Genomic DNA, 26,330 nt, shown 5'->3' with positions numbered 1-26,330 from the left:
TCCAAAAAATATGAGCCCCTACAAAGAAAATTAACTCAATCCCAGCCAAAACCATGACACGTTTAGCACTGGGCCTCCAACCTGCAGCACGCTGGAATACAAACTCGGGCTCCGCAGTTCTTCAGATTTCTTATTGTGGTAAAATGAGGATCTTTATACTATTTTCAGAGTTAATTTTCTGTATCTGTAGTCAATAGCCCCTTCTTTGTCTAGTTTAGTCAAATCTGCTGTAGAATCACAGAATTTTAGGGATTGGAAGGGACCTTGAAAGATCATCTAGTCCAGTCCCCCAATCTTTGAAACGTTGGTTGTTCAGTTAACTTAATAGTGAAGTTAGATCTCTGCTTTTACATGTATGGTACTTGGCAGGTCACTTCAAGTAGAGTTATTAGTTAATGAAGCAAGTTGGTTCAATAGTCCCACATCGTCTCTTTTTTCAAACAGATATCAAAGCTACTGATGCATAGTAAAATCGAGGTAGTTTTCCACTGTGCCCTGAACCAGCTATTGAGAGTGAGTAATGCCACCAAAAATCGGTGGCCTCAACTTCAAATATGGTATCTGCTGAAAAACGGATGCTTTGAAAAGCTGGTTAATATGGGAGGTGGAGGAACCGAGCATTGTTTAAACACCCACATTCTTCTGTGTGAATCACAGCCATGGACCCTTGCTGCTAAGACGAGATGACATGATGTATTTACGCCACTGTTGACCAGCTAGAGGTGGAATGTCAGACCTTATATCATTTTTTAATCGTTTTTGACATCAGAAATGTAATTTGCTGTAATGTATGATCGTGTCCTCTAGACACCTTCCCTCTTCAGTACGTGCTGCAGACCTACCTGTGATAGAGCCAATACTCTTCAAAAAGAAGACTGATGTTTAAATATTCGTTTTTTTCTGGGGAGAAATAAACTCTGCCTAAAGAATAAAAATGTTTTTCCCCTGTCTGCAAGCATTAAAGCTAAATTTCTGAATCACCTGAGAAGTGGTGAGGGAGGAAAATTAAGCTGCTGCTGACTTGGAGTGTCCAGATTCTGTTCTGTGACCAAGTGCAACGTGAATGCGTTGCGCTTCTGCTTGGCCACTTGGTTAACTGGAATCTGTGTTTGTCTTTCTCTGGTATTAGCTCCTTTACGTATCAAAGTTTCCCTTTGCTACCAGACATTCAAACCACCACTGAGTTCTACTTACAAGTATTGTTTTTTTTGTATTGCCTCAATTTTTTTACTTCCTGCTCCCAGAAAAAGATAACAGCATCTTACAGAGATGTTACTGTAGTGTTTTACTGAAGCTTCTTTCAGGCTCCAAATATAACAGACAGGATTTTTCTCTTCAGGGTAATCTTGAGCAGAATAAAGTGTTTATTACTTAATTTCCTGAAATATTTCAGATCCAGACTTGAAACTGTTCAGGTGTATGCAAAGCACGCCTTGGCAGGAAGCCCAACCTGTAGTAGTAGCTCCTGCTGCAGGAGTGAGCTCATACCTCTTCTCCAGGCAGACATTTTAAGTATTCACTCTAGAAGAAAATTTAATGTTTGGGTAGGCATCCTCTGCCCTCTCTGTCACCCATCTTGCTCTGTCAATCAGATGGATTTGAAAGGAAAGTCAGGAACCACCCCAGGGCTGGTGATGTCAACTTGCTTCATTCTGTTGGTTTGACCTACCCGCGCCTTTGCTGAGCTGGCTTTGGACATAATTGCTCGTGGCTGTCCCATTCAGATGAGCGCTGCTGCATCTGCCTGGGGCTTGTTAAACATTTTGATGCTTTCTGTGGCCCTAGGAGACCCTGAAAACTGAACAGGAAGAGCACATACTTCTATGGAAAGAAAAAATGTTTAAGTAGCAACAGCCCGTGGTAGTCTAGATACAGCTTGAAGTTCATCTGATGCTTGCTGGCACTTTACAAGTGCCATCTATTACTTGGGTACATTAAGGTATGCCTGTCTGCAATTTTACCTGGCCATCCACTTGTGCAACTGCAGGACGATGAGACCAAGCATGTCGTGTCTGTGTTTCGGAGAGGACTGTGGCACACCTGTCCGTCAGACAGCCTTAGCTCTACCTTCAATCTCCTTTAATCATCTTAAGGTTTGTGGATTCTGTTTGAGCCTCCTAAAGAAGAGCTGCAGGAGGATCATTGTGAAACATGCTGCTTGACCAGTTCATTGACATTCCCGTCAGGGAGGTGAGAAAGTTTCTGGTTTTGTCCTTCCAGCTTTGGAGAGGGGAAAAAAGTATTGTAGCGTTCCCTGACGTTAGTCATCGATGTTGGTTCCAGTGGAACTCTGACATTACCACCAGCCTTTTTTCGTTTCTTTGTTTGTAACCATGCTGTCCGTTGAAACACAAGACAATAGATACACTGGATGTGTCAGGAAATTCCTTTGTTATACTGATGACAGCCCAGTGCTATCTTTAGCCTGTCCAGCTCCTCCTTTATGAGGATCTGTGTGACCTGGAGGAGAGGCTTTCCTGGTGAAAAGTTTGTTGTTTCCATCCTACAACCGTGTCAGTTGTAAGATGTTATTTTGCCTTACAAGTCTCGCCTTTCTGAGCAAAGGAAGAAAGTTGCCAAAAGCTAGATATAAATAACCTGCTGTCCCTCCTGTGGAAACTGTCCATGTGCATGCTTTGTAAGCGTAAAGTGATGCATCCCTTTGTGAGAGCGGGGTAAACCGCTACGCGATACTGCCGGCTGAGTTCCCTTCGCCGTTACTGTGAGGGGATGAACATGCTGTAAATCGACGCCCTGGTTTCTCGTGATTGTTTAGGATCTAACTACACAAATACCAAAGTGGGTATTCACAGCGTAGTACAGTGCGTCTCGCTGCATCGTGAGCTGTCTGGTATAACTTTTCCGAGCATCCCGTCTTCCTCCAGCGTTACTAATACCTTCCGCTGCTTTTAACGTGCTGGTATCAGAAATCGGTAAGGCAGCTTTTGCCACATAGAGGGCACAAGGTTCCTGTCTGCTCCCAGGGTATAAATACTCTTCCAAGTGACCAATGCTTCAGGAACCTTGAGGCTTTCTGGAATTTTTACTGCAGGTGCTTGCAGGAACATCTGACCTGAGGGCAAGTAAAACCTGTTCCCCTTTTCCATGCATCCAACTGCAGGCCTCCTCCCTCGTAGGTTACAATCATCTGTGATGGCTAATCCTCATTCTTTCCTCTTCCCAGGACAGTGTAAGTGATCCCCTGGAATTGGTTTGAACTCCATGACAGAGGCAAGAAGCCAGTGGCAAAAGGAGAGGGGTTTGAGTGAAGCATAGAGATTAATTGGATTTTTAAACCTTAGTTCTGATAGGAGCCGTGGCTTTCACAAATACCTGATTTCTTGGGGCATAGGCTCTCCTGTTACAGTAACTCTTCCCAATTTCACAAAATTGCTTAAGAAGTTTGCTTGATTTATTTATTTTCATTGATTATAAATAGTTTTAGCAGTCTTGCAGTACCATCTCCTAGTTATTGCTGGGATCTCATCTCTCTGCTGTCTCACAAACATACTTTTCCAGCTGTCATTGAATCCCGTGCAATTTTTAATCTTCTTTTAACTCCGAGTTTAAATTAGAGTTAACTGAAGATACCTTTTTTCCCTGACCAGGCCAGCATCTCCATCATTCTCTTCAATGTTCAACGTCTTGCTCTCCTTTTTGGTTTCCCCTTTGTCCTTCTCTAAATGTGCAAACCCAACTGCTGTCTTCATCTGCCTGGATCAGACTAAGTTACATTTCCTCAATCTGCGGCCAGTGCCATACACGTTATGTGAAGATGCCTGGTACCCTGCAGAGTATTTTTCAGTTACCAAACCATAAACCCTCCTAATCCAGAGCATGTCTTTTCAAAGCAGATGAGTGTTCTGTCAGGATACTTACATATATCCAGTCCTTTTTATTCTGATCTGGTAGTCTCTTTGACTTAGTGGTAGAACGGGTCAGTGAGCAAAGCGAGCCAGCAGCGTTTGTCTCTAATTCCAAACCTGTCTCTTTTCCATTCCCTTCCTGTTAATTGTTTTGACCACTTCAGCATCCTTTTCCAGGCTTAAATAAACCTGCCATGTTGGCCTTCCCTTCTGCTGCTTGAGCCAGGCTCTGGACATCATCCTTCAAGCTCCTGCACTCACCTGTCAGATCTCGGCTGAGCTCTCCTTCCTCCCTGCCATCCAGGCTGCTCTCGTGGCCTCTCTTGGAGACCTTGTCCACTCTTGTTTCAGTGTGGGTTCTTAGTGTCTGTCCTTAGCTAAAAACATGTTAATTCTATGAAATGTACCCATTCGTGCACTCCTCCTGGGTTGTTCTGTACTCTGTATGAGCCTCCAGATTGTAAATTCAAGGCTGAGAAGTTGTTTGCCCGATGCTCTTGCCTTGCTAGCTGTGTATGCTCGCTGTGCTCGTATATTAAATGATCCTCGAAGTGCTTTAAGGGCCTCATGAGACAAATGTTGCACATGTGCCATACTGTCCTTACAGAGAGGCTTGAGCCTCTAAGTATAGACCTAGAAGTTGTCAAAACTAGGTGAACCAGATCTGGAGATTTGCTTAAATCTTTTCTTAGTTGTGGCATGAGAAGGAGAGAGGGAACGTAACGTAGCTGAAGAGATGGGAGGCAGGAGAGCACGCTGAGAGGGTGAACTGCCTTTTAAGCACTTAAAGCCAGGAGACGAATGTGGCTGGCAGCCGCTGATGGTCAGCTTTCTCTAGTGTAGCCTATTCCTAGCTTACTTTCGCCACGTAAACTTGATTTGTGTGTTTTGGTTGTTACTTATGTGATTAAAATGACAGAGACGAGAGAGCCATGCAGTGACATCGGCTTTCCACTGAGTTATTTAAAAAGCTAGGTTGCTTTTTTTAAACCTGCAGTAGGTCATCCTTTTAAAACTCGTAAATATTTCTGATTGTAAGAAAAAACTTCCTTTTATAGTATCCCCATACTGCTGTTTTTACTGAATCCACTGTAGAGCTATTTCCTATTTCTAATTGCTCACTCACCAAACAGCTCTGTGTTTTTTTTTTATGTGCTCTTTCTTTCTCAGCTTTTTCTCCCCATTGCTCCGTTATTGTGACTGTAGTGTCACGACGTGTAGACGACGCCAGCTTTCAGCATTTAATGGGCTGCGAGGAGGAAAGATCAGCTACTTCCTCTGCCCGTGAGACCGTGATGTCACCGGCTGCTCCGGGCTGCTTTATCATCCGCTGCTGCTGTTGCTGTGGTGCATGGGGAAGGAATGTAAACAGCTCTTTCCAGATGTTCTCGGGGCAGCTGGAGATCCATAAATGGCCTCTTTGGTTCAGGAATGTTACTGATCCATCTAGGGGATAGCAGGGAGCGGAGTCATAAAAACATACAGCTCCATACGCATCCTGTGCAGCATGCTCTGTCAATTTTATCTGGTGAGCAAGAGCTGTGTGCTGTTGGCAAGTGTGCTGGCTTCATCTCGCTCTGTGCTGGTGTGGCCACGACAGCACGGGACCTGGATGTGCTGCAGATACTGAGCTCATCCTCACGAGACCCTGGAGGGATGTACTCTTCCTATTTTGTAGGTAAATAGGATGGCTGAGCATGTTCAGGGCTTGAATTGCATAAATGAGCTACCATGATACCAGCTCTCCTTCCTTGGCTTACCCGTTCTTCCTCCAGCTTCGACTCCTGGACAAGCACAGCAATAGTGTCCTAATCATGTGCGTGGCAAACGCTGTTTTGTTCACCCATTGTACCCATGATTTAATTAGATACAGAGTGAAGGAAAGAAAGCTGATGTAGTTTTGGAGCTCTGAATATAAAATTTGGTGTAGTAGGAAGCACTGAATCAACATGGGGCTGTTTCATCTTGGTGCTGGATAGAGCAGGAATTTGGAAGCCAGTGTCTCTCATGCTTGTTCAGGACTGGAAAAAGCATCAAATCTCACTCGCTAATGGCGTATCCAAAAAAGTCTATTCTGGGGGAGAACCAGTCACTTCCTTCTTTAGGGTGTGTGTGTTTTTAATGCATTAATTAATTTTTATTGAGTGGTGGAAAAACTGATGTCAGCGCTGCATTGCGGCTGGACATGCAGCAACACAAGGTGGTAGGAAATAATACAGCTAACATCATAAGGGCAGTGAAAGTTTAACCACGGAGAGTTTAAAATAGCAAAGTTGAGCCATATGGATATTAAAAGGTATGACCGAATCAAAACAACTGTCTAATATTAAGTTGGATTTTGCTGGGGGAGTAGCAGACTTCTTGGGTTAACTTAACTTCTCCGGTGTATCCAATGTCTAAGGGTAGGTTTCTTGCCTCAACACCTTGATTTCTGGCTTTGGTATTGGCAGTCCTTGGCTACCGTGGGATACAAAACACTAAGTGCAATGTAGGTTGTCTCTCCCTGTGTTTTTTTGTGAGGCCTTTATTATATTCAGGAGTCTGTGGAGTATCATTTTCCTTTTACGGTGGTCTATAAACTTGTCCAGCATGACTTCTTCCCTGGCACCTGTAGCAGCTCAGATTGCAAAGATCCATGACAGCAAAGCCGAGGGAGGTGGAGGGAAGTGCTCTGGAAACTGGAGCCAGAAAGCAAAGCAGTTACATAATTGTACAAAAGAAAAAGGATTTTTTTTGTTTTGTTTGGTTTTTCCTTTTCACATCCGTCTGCAAACTGAAAAAATGCTGTTGGAAAGCTGGATGGAAAAACGTTCAGCATCGTTCATCCCTGTGGGGACGTGAAATGTATTGAAATATTCCACCTGTTTTATGGCTGTTACTTTTCCTTTTTCAGGTTTGACATCTACAGGAAGGTGCCAAAAGACCTTACACAGCCAACCTACACAGGGGCTATTAGTAAGTAGCACTTCGTTTTGCTGTCCTTGCATACCCCTGATCTAAAATTAAAGATCTTTTGGCTTCTGTGTCTTTAAAGATATTTTTAAAGGGATATTAAACACTGGAAATGGTATCCTTTGTTGCTGAGACAGCTCATTTTACCCAATCTGTAAGGTTGCACTAAATGACAGGGTAGTTTGCATGGATTTGGAATCTCGGTAACAAAAAGTAGCAAAGATATGTTGTTATGAAAGGGAGCTCCTAAAAGCTAAAGCTGAAATACCTACTGTGCTAGCTACTGAAGTAGCTAGTGAAGCTTTCTGCTCATCTTCCCAGGAATAGAAGCTATGAGTCTGCTCCAAACACTGGGGGAGTGAACGATGGCAGGGTTTTTTTTGCCTTTCTGTGATAGGCATCCTGTTAGTGTGAAAAACAGCTGATAACGGTTGGGTTCACAGTTACTGAGCTCGAGTTTTTGCTCCCTGAAGAGACGCAAGGAACCAAGCTACTGCAAACTGGGAATCCAGGTTTGATTCCTGGATCCATAAGAGCCGGTTGGATGGCAACATGCAGTGGCCAGCAGGGAGGATGGTCTGGGAAACGGATATTTCTGTCACGACATACTCAGGGGATTCATCTGACATTGCAGATGGGATTAACGAGCAGAGAGCTTACTTTGTTGTTATTTCTCATGCTTTTAAAGGAGAAAAGTTCCTTTGTCAGAAACCACTGATAGTGATCCACTCTCACTCCCATGTATCAATACGTAGACTTCAGCTGATATAAATCTCTTGCCTTGGGCCTCTTTTCCTTCCTTCCTTCTCCCGAGGTAGGCTGTAGGCTGAGTAATGCAATTTCGCACAATTATATCCAGTGAGTGCACTGTGCAGAGGTAAACATTGATCAGGTTGATCCTGCCAAGTCTGTAATTAGACGCCTATTGCAGCTTTCCTGTTCCATTGAACAGTGACTTCCTTTGATCCATGCTGTGCTCCATTCATCCATTCTTGTAGATGGGTCAGTAGCCCTGTATGTCATTGCTGACGTGAGTGATGTCATATCCCTTGATGACAACAGGCATCAAATAGAACTGAGTCAATAGCATTGAATCAGTGGGGCACCAAGCAAAGCCTTTTGTGAGCTGCAGAAACCGTGAGGGTGGCTGAACGCTAGTACAGGTTGCCCAGAGTGTTGTGGAGTCTCCAGCCTTGGAGATACTCAAAACAACTAGATCCAGCCCCAAGCAACACCGGGGCGTTGGATGGGATGATCTCCAGAGGTCCCTGCCAGCCTCAACTATTCTGTGTTTCTGTGAAGATAGCATGTTACTGTAAATATTTACTTTCATGGAGTCCTTGTCCTCCCTGTTCTCCTGACCACTGAATTACTTGCATGTTGACTCCCTCCTAGGTTTGCTGAGACTGTGAACAAAGCTTGAATAAAATTGTTTAGTAATTTAGAGGCGTATGAGATTTAGTGTTCTTTCAAGAACACTTTGAACTTGCTTAGTGATCCTGCCTTCTCTTCTGTTTTGGAAACGAAGAGTTCCCACACTGTAACTGGGCTCGCTTTGAGAATTTGTCTTGTTATGAATCACCTGCAAAAAAGAATGTTTTAGAAACAAAAAACCCATCAAAGGCCATCCAGCAGTGTTAGGCTTTCAGATCTGCAGTAAACAGCTCAAGTGATAAGTGTGTTGTGGGAAGGCTTGGAGGCTGTGACTCTTACTTAAAATTATTAGCTGACTTATTTCTTTCTATTGTTATTTGCAGCTTCTCAGGCTTTGATTTTCTTCTCTAACTGGTTCTCCTTCTTTTTGTCAGTGTTTGCAGACAGGTTGATAGAAGCTTTTGAACCACGTAGGCAGCCAACAACCTGTAGTGGCTTTGCATATGAGGATCCTGGCTGCAGCTTTCCTAATGGGCTTTCTGTCTGACCAAGCCTGTGACTTGTAATTTGAAATCCAGTAATCTTGAGTGTTGTAGGAGGCCGTGAATGAGACCGGCCCATTGCCATGCCAGTTTGAAGTCTGGGAAGGTCTCATGATTTTGTGATAAATGCTTCAGGGAATTCAGATGGTAAGAATAATAGGGACTTGTAGGCAGGGGAAGGTGCTTCCTCATAGAAAATCTGGTAGGGTGTAGTAAATCTGAAATGGCTATGGCAGCATCTGTATTTTGTCTTTTTTTAAGTCTTCCGAGGTTTACAGAGCAGATACAAACTGTAGTAGCTGACTATTGACCTAAGCCCTTTTCACGTGATTTCTCTTGAGACTTCAGCTCAGTATCACTTCTGGTGCTGAAAGCTTTGAAGGCTTTCTGGAATGAGAATGGCTTTTCTGCAGGATTCTTCCAGTTGCTTTCGGTCTGTAAGAAGCTTGAGGTTTATTAGGGAAGAAGGAATAGATAAAATTACAACAGAAAATAGATGTAAGTACCAACACTGCCTCCAACCACCATAGATGAAGTGTCCAGCTCCTGTAGAAAAGACGCAGCTCAGAATAAGTGTCTGCTCTTCTCCGCCAAAATACTGTAACAGTCTCGAACACACGCAAGTTCAGAAGCCAACTGGAGGGTTATTGAGAGTCCTTCTGTTGTGTAGGTTTTTGTAATTTCAAAAGTTGCAGTGAACACTTCATGTAAGGTGTTCCAGATCTGCGTAGAAACCCTTCTGGCTACTAAAAGTTGGTAGGAACTAAGGAAACAAGAAACATCCCCTATAGTTCAGTGAGTGGGTTTTGCACAGAACAACACACCCACTGGTCTGGACTTCTCCGAAATGCACGCGGTAGTTGGGCATCCCTTTTTCTCAATACAGATCTCTTCTTTCAGACCACGTTGTAGTCTGTGTGCCGCTCAGCCGTGCTATTGCTGTCCCTCTTCCACCAGGTGCTTGTGCCAGTCTTTGCGAGCCTTCCCACCCCTGCTCAGTGCGTATGTGGTGCCAACACACGGCCGTTCTAACAGACCTGACTGCCATGGTGACAGATTGGCCGCGTTAGGGTATGTAGGCAGCAGTGGCACGTGCCATCTGGCAGCTGGACAGCAGCAGTCCGACTTCTTAAAGAGAGGGGCTTGCAACTCAGGCAGCTGCTGTAGCGATCCTTCTGTTCGACAGTCAGTGTGGACGCATAGTTTGGGTGCACATGTTGTGCGCACACATGGTAATGTTATCCAGAAATACTCCATGCTGTATGGAGGCTGGAGTTTTAAATACACATCAGGAAATATCAAAGTTATGATTCACATGGCATCCGTAACGAGACCCAATCCTTGCACTTCGTAGCAGTTTGCTTCATTGTACAATAAATACTATTAATTTTATGCCTTAATATAGGCATGGGTTCACGTTCTCAGTCTGCGTGCTGTGTTAAACAGTTTGCATTTCTTTCATTTCTTGCAGGGTGGGGAGGAAGAGTCAGGAATGTACCTCGATGGAGCATATATCAGAAGGGGACACATACAAAAGGGTTAGGTTGTAGAAAACAGAGTAGGAAAAAATGCTTGGGAGAACTTGTTATCCTTTTGGGGTTTCCAATCAACCAACACCAGTGTGTTCCTGTGTGCCTAATGCCAACAACCTTTGATATATTGATCGTATTGTCATACTAGAATTTTAAGACCAACTGTCTTAGTTGGTCTTTCAAGCTCTGTGGGAACATCGCAGTGCTCTTGCAGTTAAGCTCTATGCATTAATTTTTATCATTCTGTCTGATCGCAGTTTTTAATCTACTTTTCCAAATATAATACAATTACCGAATTGTGGGTGGCAGGAACACCATGCCATACATGGCAGCAGGTAAAGTCCTCCACTATGGAAGAAGTAGCTGAAGCAGTGTGTGTAGATCGTTACACTGGGAACGTTGTGTGTGCCTGCAGTTCCACACGAAGGAGAGGAGTGCATGTTCTGTGTGGAAAAAACTTTGGCACGAGACAGTTCAACACACAAAACTTTCACGAAAGTCACATGCCAAAGACACCCCCCTGCTCTGAAGATTCTTTTTGGAAGTCTTGCAGACTTTTTCTAGTGTCCACAACATCCATTGTTGAGAAGTTTCAGAACTTATTTAGGTGTCATGCAGGGGAAAACCTTCCTCCTCTTGTTTTAAACTGCCACTTTTCATCCCTTTCTTGTACTAGAAGAGACAGAGAGTGGTTGTTCCATTCATCTCCTCCAGGCTGCTCGTGACTTTATAGACCCTGTCATGTCCACTATATGTAATCTCTTTTTTAAGGTTGAAAACTGACTGTGCAGCTCGAAGACTGGCAAAAGTATAGAAAGCCTTTGAAAGTCAGTCCCTGACAGGTGTTTCGGGGTACTCTTATGGGACTTCTTAAATACGTGTTCCTATAATTTTATTGCACTGTATTTGGTAAGTATCATCACAAGTCTTCACTGAAAGAGTTGAATTGGAAAGTGAGCTTGAGGGAGACAATGCTTTCTATACCAGGAAAGGAGAAGGTAGTTTGATGATGGAAATGGCAGGAAAGAAAATGAAAAGTTGGAAGAGAAAGAAAGCTCTGGGAGGGAATTTACAATAGCAGTACCAGGCTGCGCAGAAGTGATGGAGAGCAGAGGTCTGGCTGATGCTGTGGGAAGCCCTTACAGGATGGTAGCAGGGCAGAGGGGAATACGGGAAGCAGGTAAAGAAGAAAGAGTTGTCGCTCTCTTAATGTCCTCCCCTGCTTTCTGCCAAAGATCAGAGATCTTGTGTGTCTGCTGTTGGGTGATTAATGGTACGAAACACTGGATCAACTAGTCTTGTGTCTGACTGGTTGCTTTTTTGTGCTCTTACGTAGGAGTAGATGTTCTCAGGAGAATTTGCTGCTGTGCTTTAAGTAGACCTTCCTCCACCCCCATGCTGCATGATGCACTGTGCCAGCGGCTCAGCTGGGTTACAGCAGTGTTCTTCTGTGCCTTCACAGCCAGGAAATGTGTGACCATCTGAGGTTTTTCTTTTCCTACGAATATCCCCTCTTGCTTCCCAATTTCCTCCTGGTCTTTGACTTTGTTTTTCCCTTTTCTCCTCTTCTTCATCCTACCTAATGAATTTGTTGGGCATCTCTTTTAATCCGTTGCACTTCTGAAAGGGTCAGTAAATGAACCCACCCTTGGAGGGACGGACGAGGAAGGGGAAGCAGTGCACTTCTCCTTCCTCAGAACTATCGGCTGACTAATGTGATGAATGAGGCACAAGGCTCTGGGTCACTCAGGCGTCTGTCTCAGTATTTGCCTTAAGTGCCTCCTCTTTCCTTCGCATGCCTCTCACGGTCTCTACCGAGGCAGTTTGGCCAGGCACAATAGTTTGGTTAAAATTGCTCCCCGGCCAGTTGTGGCTTGAGCCTTCCAACGGCATGGATATTCGGTCATGTGGAATAAAGCTGAGGAACCCGTTTTTTTCTTATGCATTTTGCAATCTTAATTAGTGGCTATGGTAAAATGGTCTTGTCCAAAGAGTGCTTGGTCATCGTTACTGTGCTGGGACTGAGGGGTGAACCAGACCGTATGCCTGTCGTCACAATCCTGGAATAGCATGCCACTGCCCACTTCACTCTTTTGTGTAGTGATTCACGGTGAACTTGGATATTTTACTGAATGTAAATGCACGCTGCAACCCCGTCTCTTTGAGCTGGCACATCCCTGTCTGCTCCAGTCGTCCCTGCTCAGTAAGATTCCCAGCTGTCCTTCCTTCCAGCCCCTGCCGTGTAGGACACTGCCTGTCACTGCTGCTTGAAGGGCACTGTGCAATGCTTTGAACAGTTTTCTGATGAAGAGTAACCGGTAGTACACCAGTAACTTTTGGCTCCCTTCTTTTAACTGTAGGTTGGCTTTCTTAGAAATGACATGGGCCTTGTCCAGGTACTTAGCATTTACTTTATTAGGAATTTTTATTTTCTAAAGAATCAATATATTGGCAGATGGAGAAATTAGAGAAATATCAGGCGTTATTTAGACTAGTCCATTATAACAATGTCTCTGCTGTCCCAGCTCTACCTAGTGGTTAGTGGAGGCTGCGAGATGACTTACAGATAGCCTTAGAACTTGACAAAGAACTGAAATGTCTCCTAATTCACGAAACACTGCATAGCTGACTGGAGTTAAGATACGCAGCAGGATGTTGGGTATTGGCATGCCATTGAAGTCACTGCTCAGATGGCCTCAGCTTGGTCATTGTCTCAAAAGAGTGTTAGTTCTCAAGTGTGTCTGGGTGGCATATTTACAGGGGGAATAATCTGCCTGTGTGAAGACAGTTTGTCTTTGTTAGAGATAAGAAATTAACCTTTTCCTCTACTCTCCTCTTTTCCAGTCTCTGTCTGCTGCTGTCTCTTCATACTGTTTCTCCTCCTGTCTGAGCTCACCGGATTCATAGCCACTGAAATGTAAGTAAAAATCATGTTTTCCTTTGTTGGAATGTATGTTTATAGATGGTTCTTTACAGCTTCACTCTGTTATATTGGAAAAATATGCCAGTAATTTCACTGGCCCAGTTAGTTGGCTAATAGTTTAGGATTCCTTTAGGTTGAGTTAAAATTCTCAGTTATACAGCTTTCTGATTTACTAAGGCAGACTGGGCAAACTTGGTTCTAAAATAATTTTGCTAGAGAAAATTGTTCCAGACCTGCTTGATCATTTTTCAGTTGCGTAGTAGATTTCTATGTTGAGCAAGGTGGATATTTTTGATGTGACCACAGATCCCATAAAAGGCTTTCATCCCCTTTCAGTCCTCTGATGATAGGTGTAAGGCGCTGTGAACGCTAAGATCAATGCCAGTCAGCTGACATGCCCTCTTTCTCCTTAAGTTCTTGATTTCTTGTCCTCATCTGGGATTTGTTTCTGCTCTCCTCCTGAATGCATGCTTTTCTCTATACTTCTTTGATTCAAAGTGATTCTGGAAAAATAGTGTATTTTTTTGACTGGTGCCTCCTGTTTAAATGTGTGGTGCCAACTGGTTGAAATCACGTGGGCTGTGCTCTGAGGCTGCCGGGTCTCATTGCAGATAAGGTGAGATCTCTGACAAGACATCTTCTTTTCCCCTCGCTTCCCTGTGGGTAGAATGGGTACCGCATTCTGCCAGTCTTCACTGGATGTCTTCAGAGATGCTTTTGGGGAAAATGAATTGCATAAAATAGGAATGCTTACTAGTTTATTGTTAATAATACCATTTTTGCTATGTTAGGTAGAACTGGATGTCCAATACATTTAGGTAGCTTTACTCATGCCATGAGTTTTATCTTCTTTCTTTGTACCTGTTAAGCCTTGTTTGAAAACTTAGTTGACAGGTTTTTTGTCTGAAGAGTTGCTGTCCCTAAGTGACCTCTTTGGGACCTGCTCTGAGCAAAATAGAAATTATTTCTGCTTTTAAAAATTGCTCATAGAATAAATATTTTAGTTAAATGGATTTTTTTTTCCTGTTCTTATGCTCCTCCTGTCTTAAAGTTGACTTTTCTTATTAACTGTTAACCTAAGTACCTTCAGGGTTCTAGGAAACATTCTCCATCATCCTGCTGATGTGGCAGTGAGCTCACTGGACTGTGATGCGGTTTTCCTGGAGAGTTAGGAAGGGTGGAACTTCAACCAGTACACAAGTCTGACAGATAGGCACACATGTCACTGTGAGCACAAAAGCTCTGAAAGCCGTTGGACTCGTGTGCCGTAGTTTCACTGACCATGCTTTGTGTTGCTTGTGATAACCATGTAATCTTTCAGTGTTTTTATGTATCTCTGACGTGGGTCATGAGTTTAACTTCAAGAATAATTTTAACCTTGAGTAGTGTTTAACGTTAAGATAGTAGTGTAATCTAGCTCTAGCTATTTTTTATGCCTGTTGCTCACTTGTTTCAGAGATCATGTCCCTTAATCCTTGAAAGTTTCTTGAATTCAGTTCCATGCATTTGCTTGTGAAATACTAGGGTCACCTTATCAAGCCACTTCTCTCAGGAACTAAATTTTCTTGGTTTTCTTGTTTATAGAAAATAGAGAATCGCCAGACAAATTGCTTCAAGTAAAATAGTACTTTATCTTGCTACCCTCTTAGATCTCATTTTCTTGAATGATCTTTTTAGTTAATGTTTTATCGGAGGAATCAGTAATATTTACCTAATTTTGATCAAATAGAGTATCTGTGCCTTTATGTAGCGATAGTTTCCTGACTACAGATTTCTTTTTGAACAGCGAAGTTGTATAATTCTCTGACGCCTCTTGGTGCTTGTTTCACCTTGTGACTTTCTGAACAAGATGATGCATTTTCCACAAAGATGTTAGAGGTGCGCTAAGTTCCTGAACGCTCAGCTGACAGGATTCTTGTTAAAACCTCAGAGAGTTGGTAAACTGTTTTTCCCAGCAGGAACTGGGAAGAGGGAGGAGGTGTTTGCAAGCAATAAAGCAGCAAAATTTTAGAGGGGATGTCATGGAAGAGACTGAAACAAATGAATGCAGGAAACTGCTTCGTCACGGACAGTCCAACACAACAGCTCGCTGAATATGAAAACCTCCTTTTGAAGAGTTATAGGTCAGCAAAATCTCTTGCTGGGAACAGATCAGCCACAGCATTTGTAAATAGGCTCCCTCTGTAACAGCGGAAATACTTCAGAATGTCATGCAGCAAAGTTCTTCCCAGTTCAGTAACTCTAAAGCAGAAGTATGCTTTTCTTTTTCCATTTCTTACTCATTGCTTTCTCTTCTGGGAAACCCATGCCTTAAAGGTGTTCGAAGATGTTGCTAACCTTTCGTGCTTCCTTTTTTTTTTTTTTTTTTTTTCCTCTAGCACATTACTGGCACTATGTTGTGAGGCAACATAGTCTCATGGTTTGGAACATGGGTGTAGAAGTGTGGAGCTATATGTGGTCTGGAACAGTGTGAGAACTCTGTACCACCATTATAAACCGGGTGGTGGCAGATAACAAGGGAGATACTAGCTCAGAAATATTTTTTGAGCCTTGTTTGCCCACAAATCAAATACTTTTGAAGATGCAGGAGATTCCTTTTGTGCAAATGGTTCAATCCCCATCACCTTTTATTGCAGGTTTCAAGCTTCTTTTATATCAAGTTTCTTTTTTATATCTGTTATATCTCTTGCAACACATATCCCTCCCATCTTGAAACTTCCTAGGTCAGCCAGGATTTGAATGATTAACCAGTGTGTGCACTAGCATGGGGTGAGCTTTCCTGCTTTGCTAGTGCCAGCTGCATCAGTCCTTCTCCTCTTGTGTAACATTTCCCTTAAAGCAGTCATGTGCTTTACAGAGCCAGATTGCATGGGGATAGCTGCACATTTTTGATAGCAAGGTGAAACTGAGAGCAGCTGGCCTGGTGCCTTACATCAGGGAAGTACCAGCTTTGCTGATGTGGACTCGCACTTACCTCACAGCCCTGTTACAGCCAGTAATTGCGTGTGGTGTGTGTGCACTGACAACCTGCTTGAGGGCAAGTCAGCAGCAACCTCAACAGCAGTGGTACCCAGAGGATTAACTGTCTGGCTCTTACCAATGGCTTTCTTTGGTATGTGGATCTGAAGCAGGAGGTTGGTGTGGTTTGCTGAGCTCATGTTCGCTGTGCCATGAGAAAGTAAGATCAGCTCTGCACCACACTAAGCCCTGATACTTGCTAGTTTCTCCCCACTGTTGGACTTCCTCTACATTCATGTGACTGTAGCAACTTAAATTCCTGCTATTACTAGAAGTCTGTCTGGTCACTCTTGCCCAACTTCAAATCTGTTTTTCCTTGACCAGCCCGTTGTCTTAGTGCTTACAGTCTCGACTACTAAAGACGTGTCTGGGTGGCAGAAAGCCAAGAAATTACACCTTCATCTTGAGGATAACAGTCATGACACTGAACCCAAACAGATTGCCGATGTGAGGAAACCAGCGTGCATCACGGTGGTTACGTCACAGCTCAGCGTGTGGGCATTTCTAATGAGCGTTCAGATTGCGTCCGTGTCGGGGAGCTTACTTCAGCTAGGAAGCTGAATTAAGATGCTGTACATGTTACAGCAGACATGCAGGAAGTTAATGTGCCATAGGTAATGCGCTATAACTGCACATCCTATTTTGTTGGTTACTGGCTTCCTGTGTAGATGAGCCTTGAGCAGGCTAGAAAACTCCTGGCTGCTCATGTTAAGGATCCATTGCATGACCCTAGCAGGCAGTCCTCTGAGCAGCCACGAAGAAAACCAAAGCTTGGTTTTAAGGTGGGACTAGATCCTTTTCAGGAAAAGCACAGTGAAGTTCTGGTGAGGGAAGAGGTTCTTGTTTCTTTACTCAATCACAACCTATCCTTGCCCTTAAGGAGGGGGTGAGTTTAACTGTGGAAATCAAAGATATTCATGATTTTTTTTCGGTCCATACTGGGAGTGACTGAAGACTTCAGAACGGTCCAAAACAAGACTTTAGATCGAAATCCTTAATTCTGTAAAAGACAGATAAAGAAAAGGAGGTCCTTGTCCCACATTTGAACATCTGCAAAACTGGCAGTATCAAACACATTTGTCCCACTGAGCAAATGACTCAAATGGCTGCAGACATAAAGCCAAAGTGTTAACTGTGTCCGGTATTTCCTGGGCAGGATTGACAGGTTGAGAGTAGATTGAAGGGTAGAAATTGCTTGGCATACCTTTAACGGCTTTCCTCATTCATCTTGCTGTCATGTTGCAAATCAAGAACGTAGAAACTACCTCTCTTTTCTAATTAACCCAGATCAGTTCCAGAAGTTAATAGCCGGCAAGATGATAATCCTGTAGTTTTATGGCCGTAATTAGGTCATGAATTATGTTCTGTAGGATCAATAAGAGTTTTCCAAGTATTCCATTATTAAGAAGGAAAGATGTAATTAACTAATCTAGACTACCTTGCATTGGCAGCCAGGGGAAGGGGTAGGAGGGTATGAATGTGGTATTTGTGGTATGAATGTTTCTGCTCAACAACAATTCATCTGCCACAACACACTGTGTAGAAAGCAGAAGACCGTTTCTGGTAGTGGTGGTGGTGGTGTGTGGGTGGTGTTTTATTTATTTATTTATTTTTGTTTGTTTTAATTGAAGTAATGACACTGAACAGGCTGAAGTGACGAGTTTGTTGCTTGGAAGGCTGTGTCCCCCCGCAAGGCAATTAATTATGTAAGCAAGGATATCTGTAATAAAAATACTGCTTTTCTGTAGAAGCATAAATCATCAAGCATAAATCATCAGCAATGTCCAAATCCCTCGTTCATTTAAGGTGACTGTGGCACTCACTGGGGGCACCTGCTTGCTTTAATCGTTATGAAAAATACTTTGGCTGGTCTGTGAATATCACACAGCCCAGCTCCCGTGCCGGGGCCATGCAGCACAACTCAACTGTTCATGCAGGCTGTCAGGTACCCCAAAAATGGGAGGAAGCAAAAAGCCATGTGATTTTGAGACCAACATTGCTTGTTCACGCTGGATTCATTTGCATGGCCGAATATGATCCTGCGGTGAAGCAGAATTGTTATCATACTTACCTTGAGAGCTTTTCTGTCCCTTAGCTCTCCAAGGTATTTGAAATGTGTCTTGTGGCTCTTGGCCCGTGATGATTTCTCACCATGACTTGCAGGGTCAGGTGGTACCCTTTGTAAGCAGCAGGTGCAATAAGCATTTCTGCTGCAGGAAACCGTAGCCTTGGAACATGTGCTGCGTGCACCAGAAGCACAGCGCTACAACTCCGGGCCCCAGACACCAGTTGGAGATGCAACTTCAACTCCTCCAACTCATCCAGTTGAGGCAGACGAAATGCTGGAGCAGGCTACACCAGCAGGTGAAATACGGCCTGGTAGTCGGAGGAGAAGGGGAGCTGCAATCCTGCTCTCTCCACAGTCTGACCTTGGGATAGACAGTTTTCTGTAGAAGGATGTAATGCTTAGCTGCCTACCTCTCAGGGGTGTTAAGAAGCTTAATTAGTGTTTGCGTAGTAACTTGGAGATTACCTAATATAAGGTGCTATATATTTGTGAAGTGTCGTTATGCCATTTGTCCTAATGTACGTGTATGGGTTAGCAGGAAGCGGAAGGTGCTGTCGTGATGTCATTTGCAATTTCTGATTCAAATATACATTGACGTCTTTTGAACCCTTCTTCTTCCTGCCTCCTGGAGAACTGTAATTCCTTCCTTTGTAGGACAGCTGTGAAGCATAGAAAACACACTGAGCAAAGACCTAATGTGGGACAAAGACCTTCTAAATGACAAATCGATTGATATTCAGAGCATAGAAGGAAGCTTACGAGTGGCAGAGCAATAGATGTGCACAATTTATTACGCAGCAGAGAATTTGCGGATTTGCTTATTTTTTCTTCACACAAATTGAGAACACGATGGTTTGTTTGTCCTGTGTTGGGTCGTCTCTCGTTTGTCACAAACGAGAAGGAGGTAGCTCAGGACTCTAGGCTTAGAACGGTTGTGATGGTGAGATGAAATGGCAAGCAGAGCCAAGAAGGCTTGGAGAGTTTGCCTGAGAGAGTCTTTTGAGAGAAGCTTTGGGCTGGAGAGTGGAGAATGCCTCCTGGGATTTAGAGGAGAAGGTAAAATGTAGCTTGCTGGAGTAAGTGGTTGTATTTTTTGTCTGTATGGGAGATGACTGGGGAGGAGAGTGCTTGTTTTTTCCCTCTGAAAGAGGGAGGAAAAAAAATCTGCTATTTGAAGCAAATGCTAAGCCAAGGAAGACGGAGGACAAGGACGATGTGCTTAGAGAGCACCCAAGGCAGAGCGTGAAGCCCTGAAAGGCTGATGCCTTGTGTCTCCTCTTGTCTCCTCTTGTATTCAAAGGGCCGCAGGCTCTTCAGCTGTGGAAGTGCTCAAGTGTCTAATGAGGGTGGCCAGGGTTGCTGGATGGAAATAAGTTATCGGGGAAGTTTTGTTTCTGGGGAAACAAAGCTGTTGTATCATAAATCTAAGTTCCAGAGCTTGGAGAACAAGTCTGGCCGTCTTTGGATAAAATCTTAAAGAAATGCTGAGCCCTCTTGCTGCTCTTCCCCCCTTTCATTCTGTCTCTTGTGCCGCTTGCACAATCTGCAATCTTAGATGACTGTTTCTGTGTAATGCTACAAATTTATAAGCAAACGGGATGAACATCTATCACCAAGCAGCATTGCTTAGGAATGTGAAGTATTTCACAGTGGCTCTTTCTAGAAGTGAAGCAGATTCTTTCTGTGTAGATCATAGCCCCTGCTGCGTAGAGAAACTTTCCTCCATTTCCTTGAAGCAGTGATGGGAGGCCCTGGGGAGGGAGAGGTGTACCTCCTACATTTGCTATTGCCCTTGTTATACTTTCATAGCTCGGCATCTCGCCTCTGCTTTATTATAAAGCTTCTATTCAAACAGACCTTAACGTCGACCAGTAAAATACCAATTCCTACTTGCTTGGGGTCTTTGGAGGAGGTATGTGCCACCTCTGGAGTCACAATACAACCCTGTATGCTGCCTCTGTAAAGAGCTATAGAAGCAGCTGTGTTTACAGAGTCCTGCCTGACCTCAGATTTTATTTCCCTTCTGACTGTCCCATATTCACTGTTAGGCACAGTTGCTCTAATCCTGGGACACATTACATTCCAGAAGAGACAGGTATAAATTACAGCCAACTTTTCTTCTTCTGGAGACGTTATCCCTTCAGGGGGAGTTAGTTGCTAGAGGTGGCAAATACTTGCTTCCTCAACATCCCAGAACTGTCCGATGAAATAAAATAATTAGGCTGTGTGCAATTTGTTTTTTGGGATTTTCTTTGGCCTTGAGGAGGAGGATAGCAACTGAGATGTGAGTGCCAGTTCTCTGCCAGCTCCATCCAGACTTTCAGGGGGAGATCTGGAAGGAGCAGCCTTGACCCTGGGAGTCTGCTTTACCTGTGGGATTTCCAGAAAGTGTTTTGGGAGTGAAATCTCCAGTTTGTTGAAAGAGGCTTGCCCTGGCAAGCTTGGCCTGTGGTATGTTCTCACTGTGCCCAAGGTTCCCCATGGTGAGATGCACCTCAGTAGCAGCAGATCAGTGGGAGGGGTACGGTTTGGAGCCCCTGATGAGAAACCTTGCTGGGTTTGTTAGCACAGGCCCTCCTAACGAGCTGGGAGGAGGCAGCAGCATGGGCCGGCAGGCCGGGTGCCCCACCAGAGGCAGCGCTGCAGGCCCGAGGGAGGTGAGGTGAGGAGATTGTTATAAGCTGCCAGATGTCTACACGGTGATAGACAGGGCTGTGAAATTCCTCATGGATAGGAGGAGCAGGGGACTACCAGGTAACGAGGAGGAGGAGGAAGCGGCCGTGAGCCTTGCCCAAGAGACAGGCTGGGAGCCATCAGTCCAGTGACCGGAGCTCAGGACGGGACGCCAGTTCCCTTTATCTCTGCGACTAATGGGCGGCGTGACGTGGGCAGACTGGCCTACTTCTCTTTGCCTCAGTGATCCAGTCTGCAACCGAGTGACCTCACCGCTTCGCCTTCCGATGTAAAAGCCTCTTTTACACGTAAAGGCTCTGCGTGCGCAGTGTATCCGTCGACTTCTACCAGCAACCGCTTCTTGCTCACTTGTCACTGAAAGGCGTACAGGCGTTTCTTCACGCAGCACACCTGACTGCACATCTTCTAGCTTGTTCAGAATTGGAAATCAGCAACTACAAACGTTGACCTTCCTAGTATTTTTCTCCCAAGAGCTGGGATTTATCAGCTCAGGTGCCAAGCCTCACGTGCTTCTCTGCTAGCCCTGGCGCAGATGCTCCCTTTTGCCACTGACATCAGGTTGCCTGCGATGCTGGCTGGGCATGGACCCATCTCGGACAGCGGGGAGCTGGGGAGAAGCCAGGTGTGGTTACGAAAGAGGCTGGCTGGCAACTGGGATCTGGATGGGAGAATGCAGAAAGGTGCATTGCTTTGGGGAACTAACGCCTCTCCTGGCTGGAGTGCTCCTCGCCACCGTATTTGGACATATGACTTAATCCTGATCGCTACCCAATCTGCCAGTAATGAACACGTAGAAGATTTAGTGCATTCCACCTGGAAGGAGAAGGCTCAGCCAAGAAGCTTCTAACTAGGTCGCTGATGAGCAATCTTGCCTCTCCCTCTGTGTCATTTTTGTTAATCACTTGAAAAATACGTTGAGTAATGATTGCAAGCAACTTGTCAAGCCAATTAAAAACAGAGAAAGGTAGGGCTGCGAAGCTGAAGACAAATGCTGTGCTGGTTTTAAATGAGTGTCTGTAAACCCCACTGACCCGTGAGTAATTACCTCAGAAAAAATTGGCAGCGGTGTGTTTCTCAGTCTGAAGACTTGTTTCTTCTGAATCCACAGGGCAAACAGTTCATTATGGTCCAGAGATGTATCACCAGAACAAAAATCACTTTGATTCTGTCTTGTTAGCTGCCCTTAGTCTGGTTTGTCTATTAGCATATGTATTCTTCAGCAAGGGCTTGTCAAAGGGTTTCGTGCACTTTGAGCATTAAATAAAAATAAAACAGAGCACTTCGTAGCGAAGGTAGTTTATTTTATGCACCTTGCCTAAACGTAAGTTCCCATAGCTTTATTATCTGTCCTGCTGGAAGATAAATTGTCAAATCTTCTCACTTGATGAGGCTGAACAGTGTCAGACTTTGAGAAAGAGTTGTTAGGTACCCTCAGCATCTTCTTGGGTCAGTGTGGTGTGTTTTGCTGGATTGGGTTCTCAAGGTCATTTTAGCTCATTTGTTTGTGCTTGTGTTGGTTCTTTTGGTTTATATTTTACATCTCAGGTGGATTGCATGTGCCAACAATCAATATTTATACTCTTGTGTTCTTTTTTACTGTATCTCTATTTTGTCTTCTGTGAAATGTGTTTCATAGCACCCACAGTGCTGGCACATCATTACTCGTTGGGAGACTGTTGCGTAGTGTGTTAGATCCTGCTGTCCAGGATGTTTCCTTCCATCTGTTTCCTGGCTTGAATCCTCTTCTCCTCAATTTTAGTCGTTCCTTTTGATTATGGCTCACAGATTGAAATGAAACATTAAGGAGAGAGGTACAAGGGGAAAAGTGCAAGAGGAGACCTTGGCACACAAAAATGGAGTACCAGTGATGGGAAGTGAAGAAAAAGGAAGAAACGCAGGCAGCTTTCTTGCCTAGCATGGTTAATCACACAGAGGGACTCTCATGCCCAGTGGCCTGCCGTGCTGCCTTCTCCTGCCACTGCTGTGTCAACTGGGTGGCAATAACAAATGGCAATTAGTTACACAAATAAGCTTTCCTGTGGGGTAGATGAGAGCAGCCTTTCTCTAAAACTATTCACGAAATAAGTGGAAAAGCACATGCTTCCTTCTTTCTCAAAAGGAGTAACGTCCCAGGTGTGCAGAGGGCTAGCAGACCTCCTGCCACCTCCTCAGCATTAGGTTCGTGGTCTGTGTCTGTCATGGAAGCCCAGGTTAGGGAAGGGGCAGGAAGCGTACATCAGAGCAGTTTTGTTTTCTGCTGGGACAAGGGAGTAGTTGCCTAAAGCCACCATATCCCGCACTTGTCAAGCGATAAGGAAAATGAAAGGGATTTGTCCCTGTGCAGTTATGGAGGGCTCTTCCTGCTCTGTCTTGTAATTCAGGCTGTCATGCAGTCAAATCCTGTGCCTCAAAATGTCCTTTTTCCCTTTCCATGCAGAGCTGGTTGTTGAGTTTGATGTTTGTTTGTTTGTTTGTTTTCCCTTCTCCTGTGAAAAGTAGCTGTGACTGAACCCACCTGTGTCTTCTGTCCTCTAGAGTTAATGAGCTGTATGTGGATGACCCAGACAAAGACAGTGGAGGTAAAATAGAAGTGAACCTGAACATCAGTTTACCAAACCTGAATTGCGAATGTGAGTATCCCCTTTCAATTACCTGGTTTTTGTTGCATTTGAAGTACTACTTGGACTAGGCTTGAGTTGGTACAGTGACCCTCCTTCTGTAACAGGGTGGATGGAGATCAAGTCACTGCAACCTTTGCCAATATTCAACTGCTTTGTGTTCCAGGCCAGGCCACCTGTTTTCTTGGACCCTGTGCTCTCTGCAGCCCGTGTTAGTGGCTGATCCCCCTTGCTGGCTTCTTTCTAAGTCTTGTTTCCTTTTTTATAGTGACCTTTTACTGTCTGGAAGCCAGAAACCTCCCAAGTTTCATTTGTAACTCTGAGTGCACCAGCCATTTATTATTGCCTTTTCACAAATCACCTGCCTTTTCTACCTGAAGTTTTTCTGATTCTGTAATTGAGATTGAAGTTGCCTGGCAGGTCATAGGAGATATATTTATGTCAAATAAGCAGTCTGAAGAGTGTGGTTACAAACTTCATTCTGGTATAGCAGTATTTGACAGATGATGTTATTAGCACAGTTTAGTCATGTGTCAATAAAAAAGATGTGGAATTTTTCCCGGTAAAAGCAGTGCACGCTTTTCCTATGCAACCTTTCTGTTATTTCTTTGATTTTGATTTTTGTTTCCTCCCCTCCCACCCATGCAGTAGTTGGACTAGACATCCAGGATGAAATGGGAAGGCATGAAGTGGGTCATATTGACAACTCGATGAGGATACCTCTCAATAATGGGGATGGCTGCAGGTTTGAGGGACATTTCAGCATCAACAAGGTGAGTATGTGACAATGGGTGAGTTTGGGCTGGCTGGGGAAATGCTAGGAAGATCTGTAAAAAGCTCGTGAAAATCTGTGTTCGTGTCTCTCCTGCAGGGATTACGTTCATGCCCCTAATCAGTAGGTGAGGTTGGTGCTCTTGGTGCTGCAGAACAAAATGGGGAGAGGAGGCTGTGTAGTTAGAGCCACAGAGGACATGTTAGATCAGACTTAACTCTCCAAAGCAGGTAATCCAGATAGCATTCCTTAACAGTAGAGTGGCTCTGTGTTGCGGCCAGTGCTGTTTCTTTCAGTGCAGCAGCCTGATGTCTAGGGGATTTATGAACTCCCTACGAATGCCGATGGCTTCTGTGTTGACTCGTCACGATTTTTGCACCTCCAAAATGTGACTCACTATGCAGAGGTCTTTGGCAGTGTCTTTATCCTAGTGCTCTTTTGTTCCTAGAGCTGCAGAATGACAGGAATGTTCCTGCTAGAGGATGCCAGCATAACAGAAACGGCTCCGTGCTGAGATGTTTGGAATACATGCATGAGGCCTGTGCGCATGCTTTGTAGGAATGCTTTGCTTCTGCCTCAAAGAATGAAAATCCAGGCCTGGAGGAGGCTCCTCTCTGGGCTGGGTGTGTTCAGAATTGAATAATCTTGCTATGTAATGCTAGAGATGACTAGATGGGGTGGGGGAGGTAGTGGTGGGGCCCACTGATGTCCTAAGAAGGGCACACCCTTTATTCACGCCTCCTCATGTACCACAGGCTACAAAATCCTACTTCCTTCTCCTCCCAGGTCATGTTAAATCGCATCTAAAAATAACAGGCAGAACCTCTTACTGATTCTGTGGCATGGGAAGGATTAGGGACTTAAAAAGAAGACGTTTCTTTCCTGACCTCTAAGCCGCCAAAACTACTGGCAGCTGGTAGTCCACAAAACTGGGAAAGGGTTTCTTGAAAGGTAGTTCTTGTTCTGCTAATCCTGAAAGCATAGAGCTAAAACACTTTGGGACTTGTGTGGTATATGTTGTGCATTCTGCGCAGCAAAGCAACTCAGAAGGGGGTTGCTGTGTGAGGGCTTGAGGAGCGCCCTTCTCTGCTTTGTTTGTGCAAAGCCACTAATCACGTTGTCCCATGTAGTGCCTGGGACTAGAGGGAGGGGGCCTGACCCAGGGCTTCTGTCTCTGAAAACCTGAGCCTCTCGTGTCTGAGGGGAAAGTCTTCAGACCCTTAGCAGAAGTTTTACGGGTTTCTGTGTGAGCTGGTATCTAGAGTGGGACACAGACCTGCTTTGAAACGTGACCGAGTGTTGCAGTTGGGCATTATTCTGTGGGGCCATAAGCATGCATAACAAAGACACTCCTCTTTTTAAAGAGCTTATGTAAGTTAGTTGTAGGAGCAGCTGGTGGCTTGATTAGAGCCAGGACACATGATAGTACATGGCAGGGCATCAAACCTGGAGAGGAAGGACAAGGTAACAGTGAGATGCTTGTGTGTAATTCTTACTGCAGACTCTGCCACCCTGTTTACCAAGCCTGTGGATGACACAGCTTATGTCCACGCCTGAAAGTGTTCCCAGGAGTGCACTGGCGTTCCTCAAGTCATTTAGTTTAGCTTTCCTGAAAGCACATGTAACCAGCATGTGACCTCCCTTGGCCCTGATGGTGAAGTCTCTGCAGTAAGCACAATGGGCCCTTGCTGTATAGCTGTCATCCTGCTGTTGTCTGAGGCACTGTCAGGTTGATTCCCAGCTTTGCCAAAGGGTTTGCAAATGAAAACCATTGAATTTCCTAGCCTTTTCTCCCTAGGAAAATTTTCTTGCATGCTCTCTAACAGTCATTCAGCTGAAGTTGCTGAAAGACTTAATAGTGTAGGTCTAGTGACCTGAAAAGTTTGTGCATGCTACAGTGATCCAGTCAGAATGACACCAGTGCTCATTTCCTGTATTGAAACTGAGACCTTAGGTGAAATCTGTGTTTTT

General features: G+C 44.4%; 1 protein-coding gene across 2 annotated transcripts in view; it reads left to right on the top strand.

The window, feature by feature from the left end:
• Nucleotides 1-26,330, top strand: part of ERGIC1 (endoplasmic reticulum-golgi intermediate compartment 1) — a 57,657-nt gene that overhangs the window by 14,605 nt on the left and 16,722 nt on the right. The window contains exons 2-5 of one of the 2 annotated variants that reach the window (XM_080555272.1): nt 6,760-6,821; nt 13,111-13,183; nt 23,505-23,599; nt 24,236-24,360. In XM_080555272.1, the coding sequence (XP_080411398.1) occupies nt 6,760-6,821; nt 13,111-13,183; nt 23,505-23,599; nt 24,236-24,360 (355 nt within the window). The remainder of the gene's footprint in view (nt 1-6,759; nt 6,822-13,110; nt 13,184-23,504; nt 23,600-24,235; nt 24,361-26,330) is intronic. The other variant, XM_080555271.1, reaches the window with a different exon arrangement.

Source organism: Anser brachyrhynchus, assembly GCF_964034855.1.
Source record: "Anser brachyrhynchus genome assembly, chromosome: 14".
NCBI classification, from domain to species: Eukaryota; Metazoa; Chordata; class Aves; order Anseriformes; family Anatidae; genus Anser; species Anser brachyrhynchus.
This window is presented reverse-complemented; position numbering and strand designations above follow the sequence as displayed.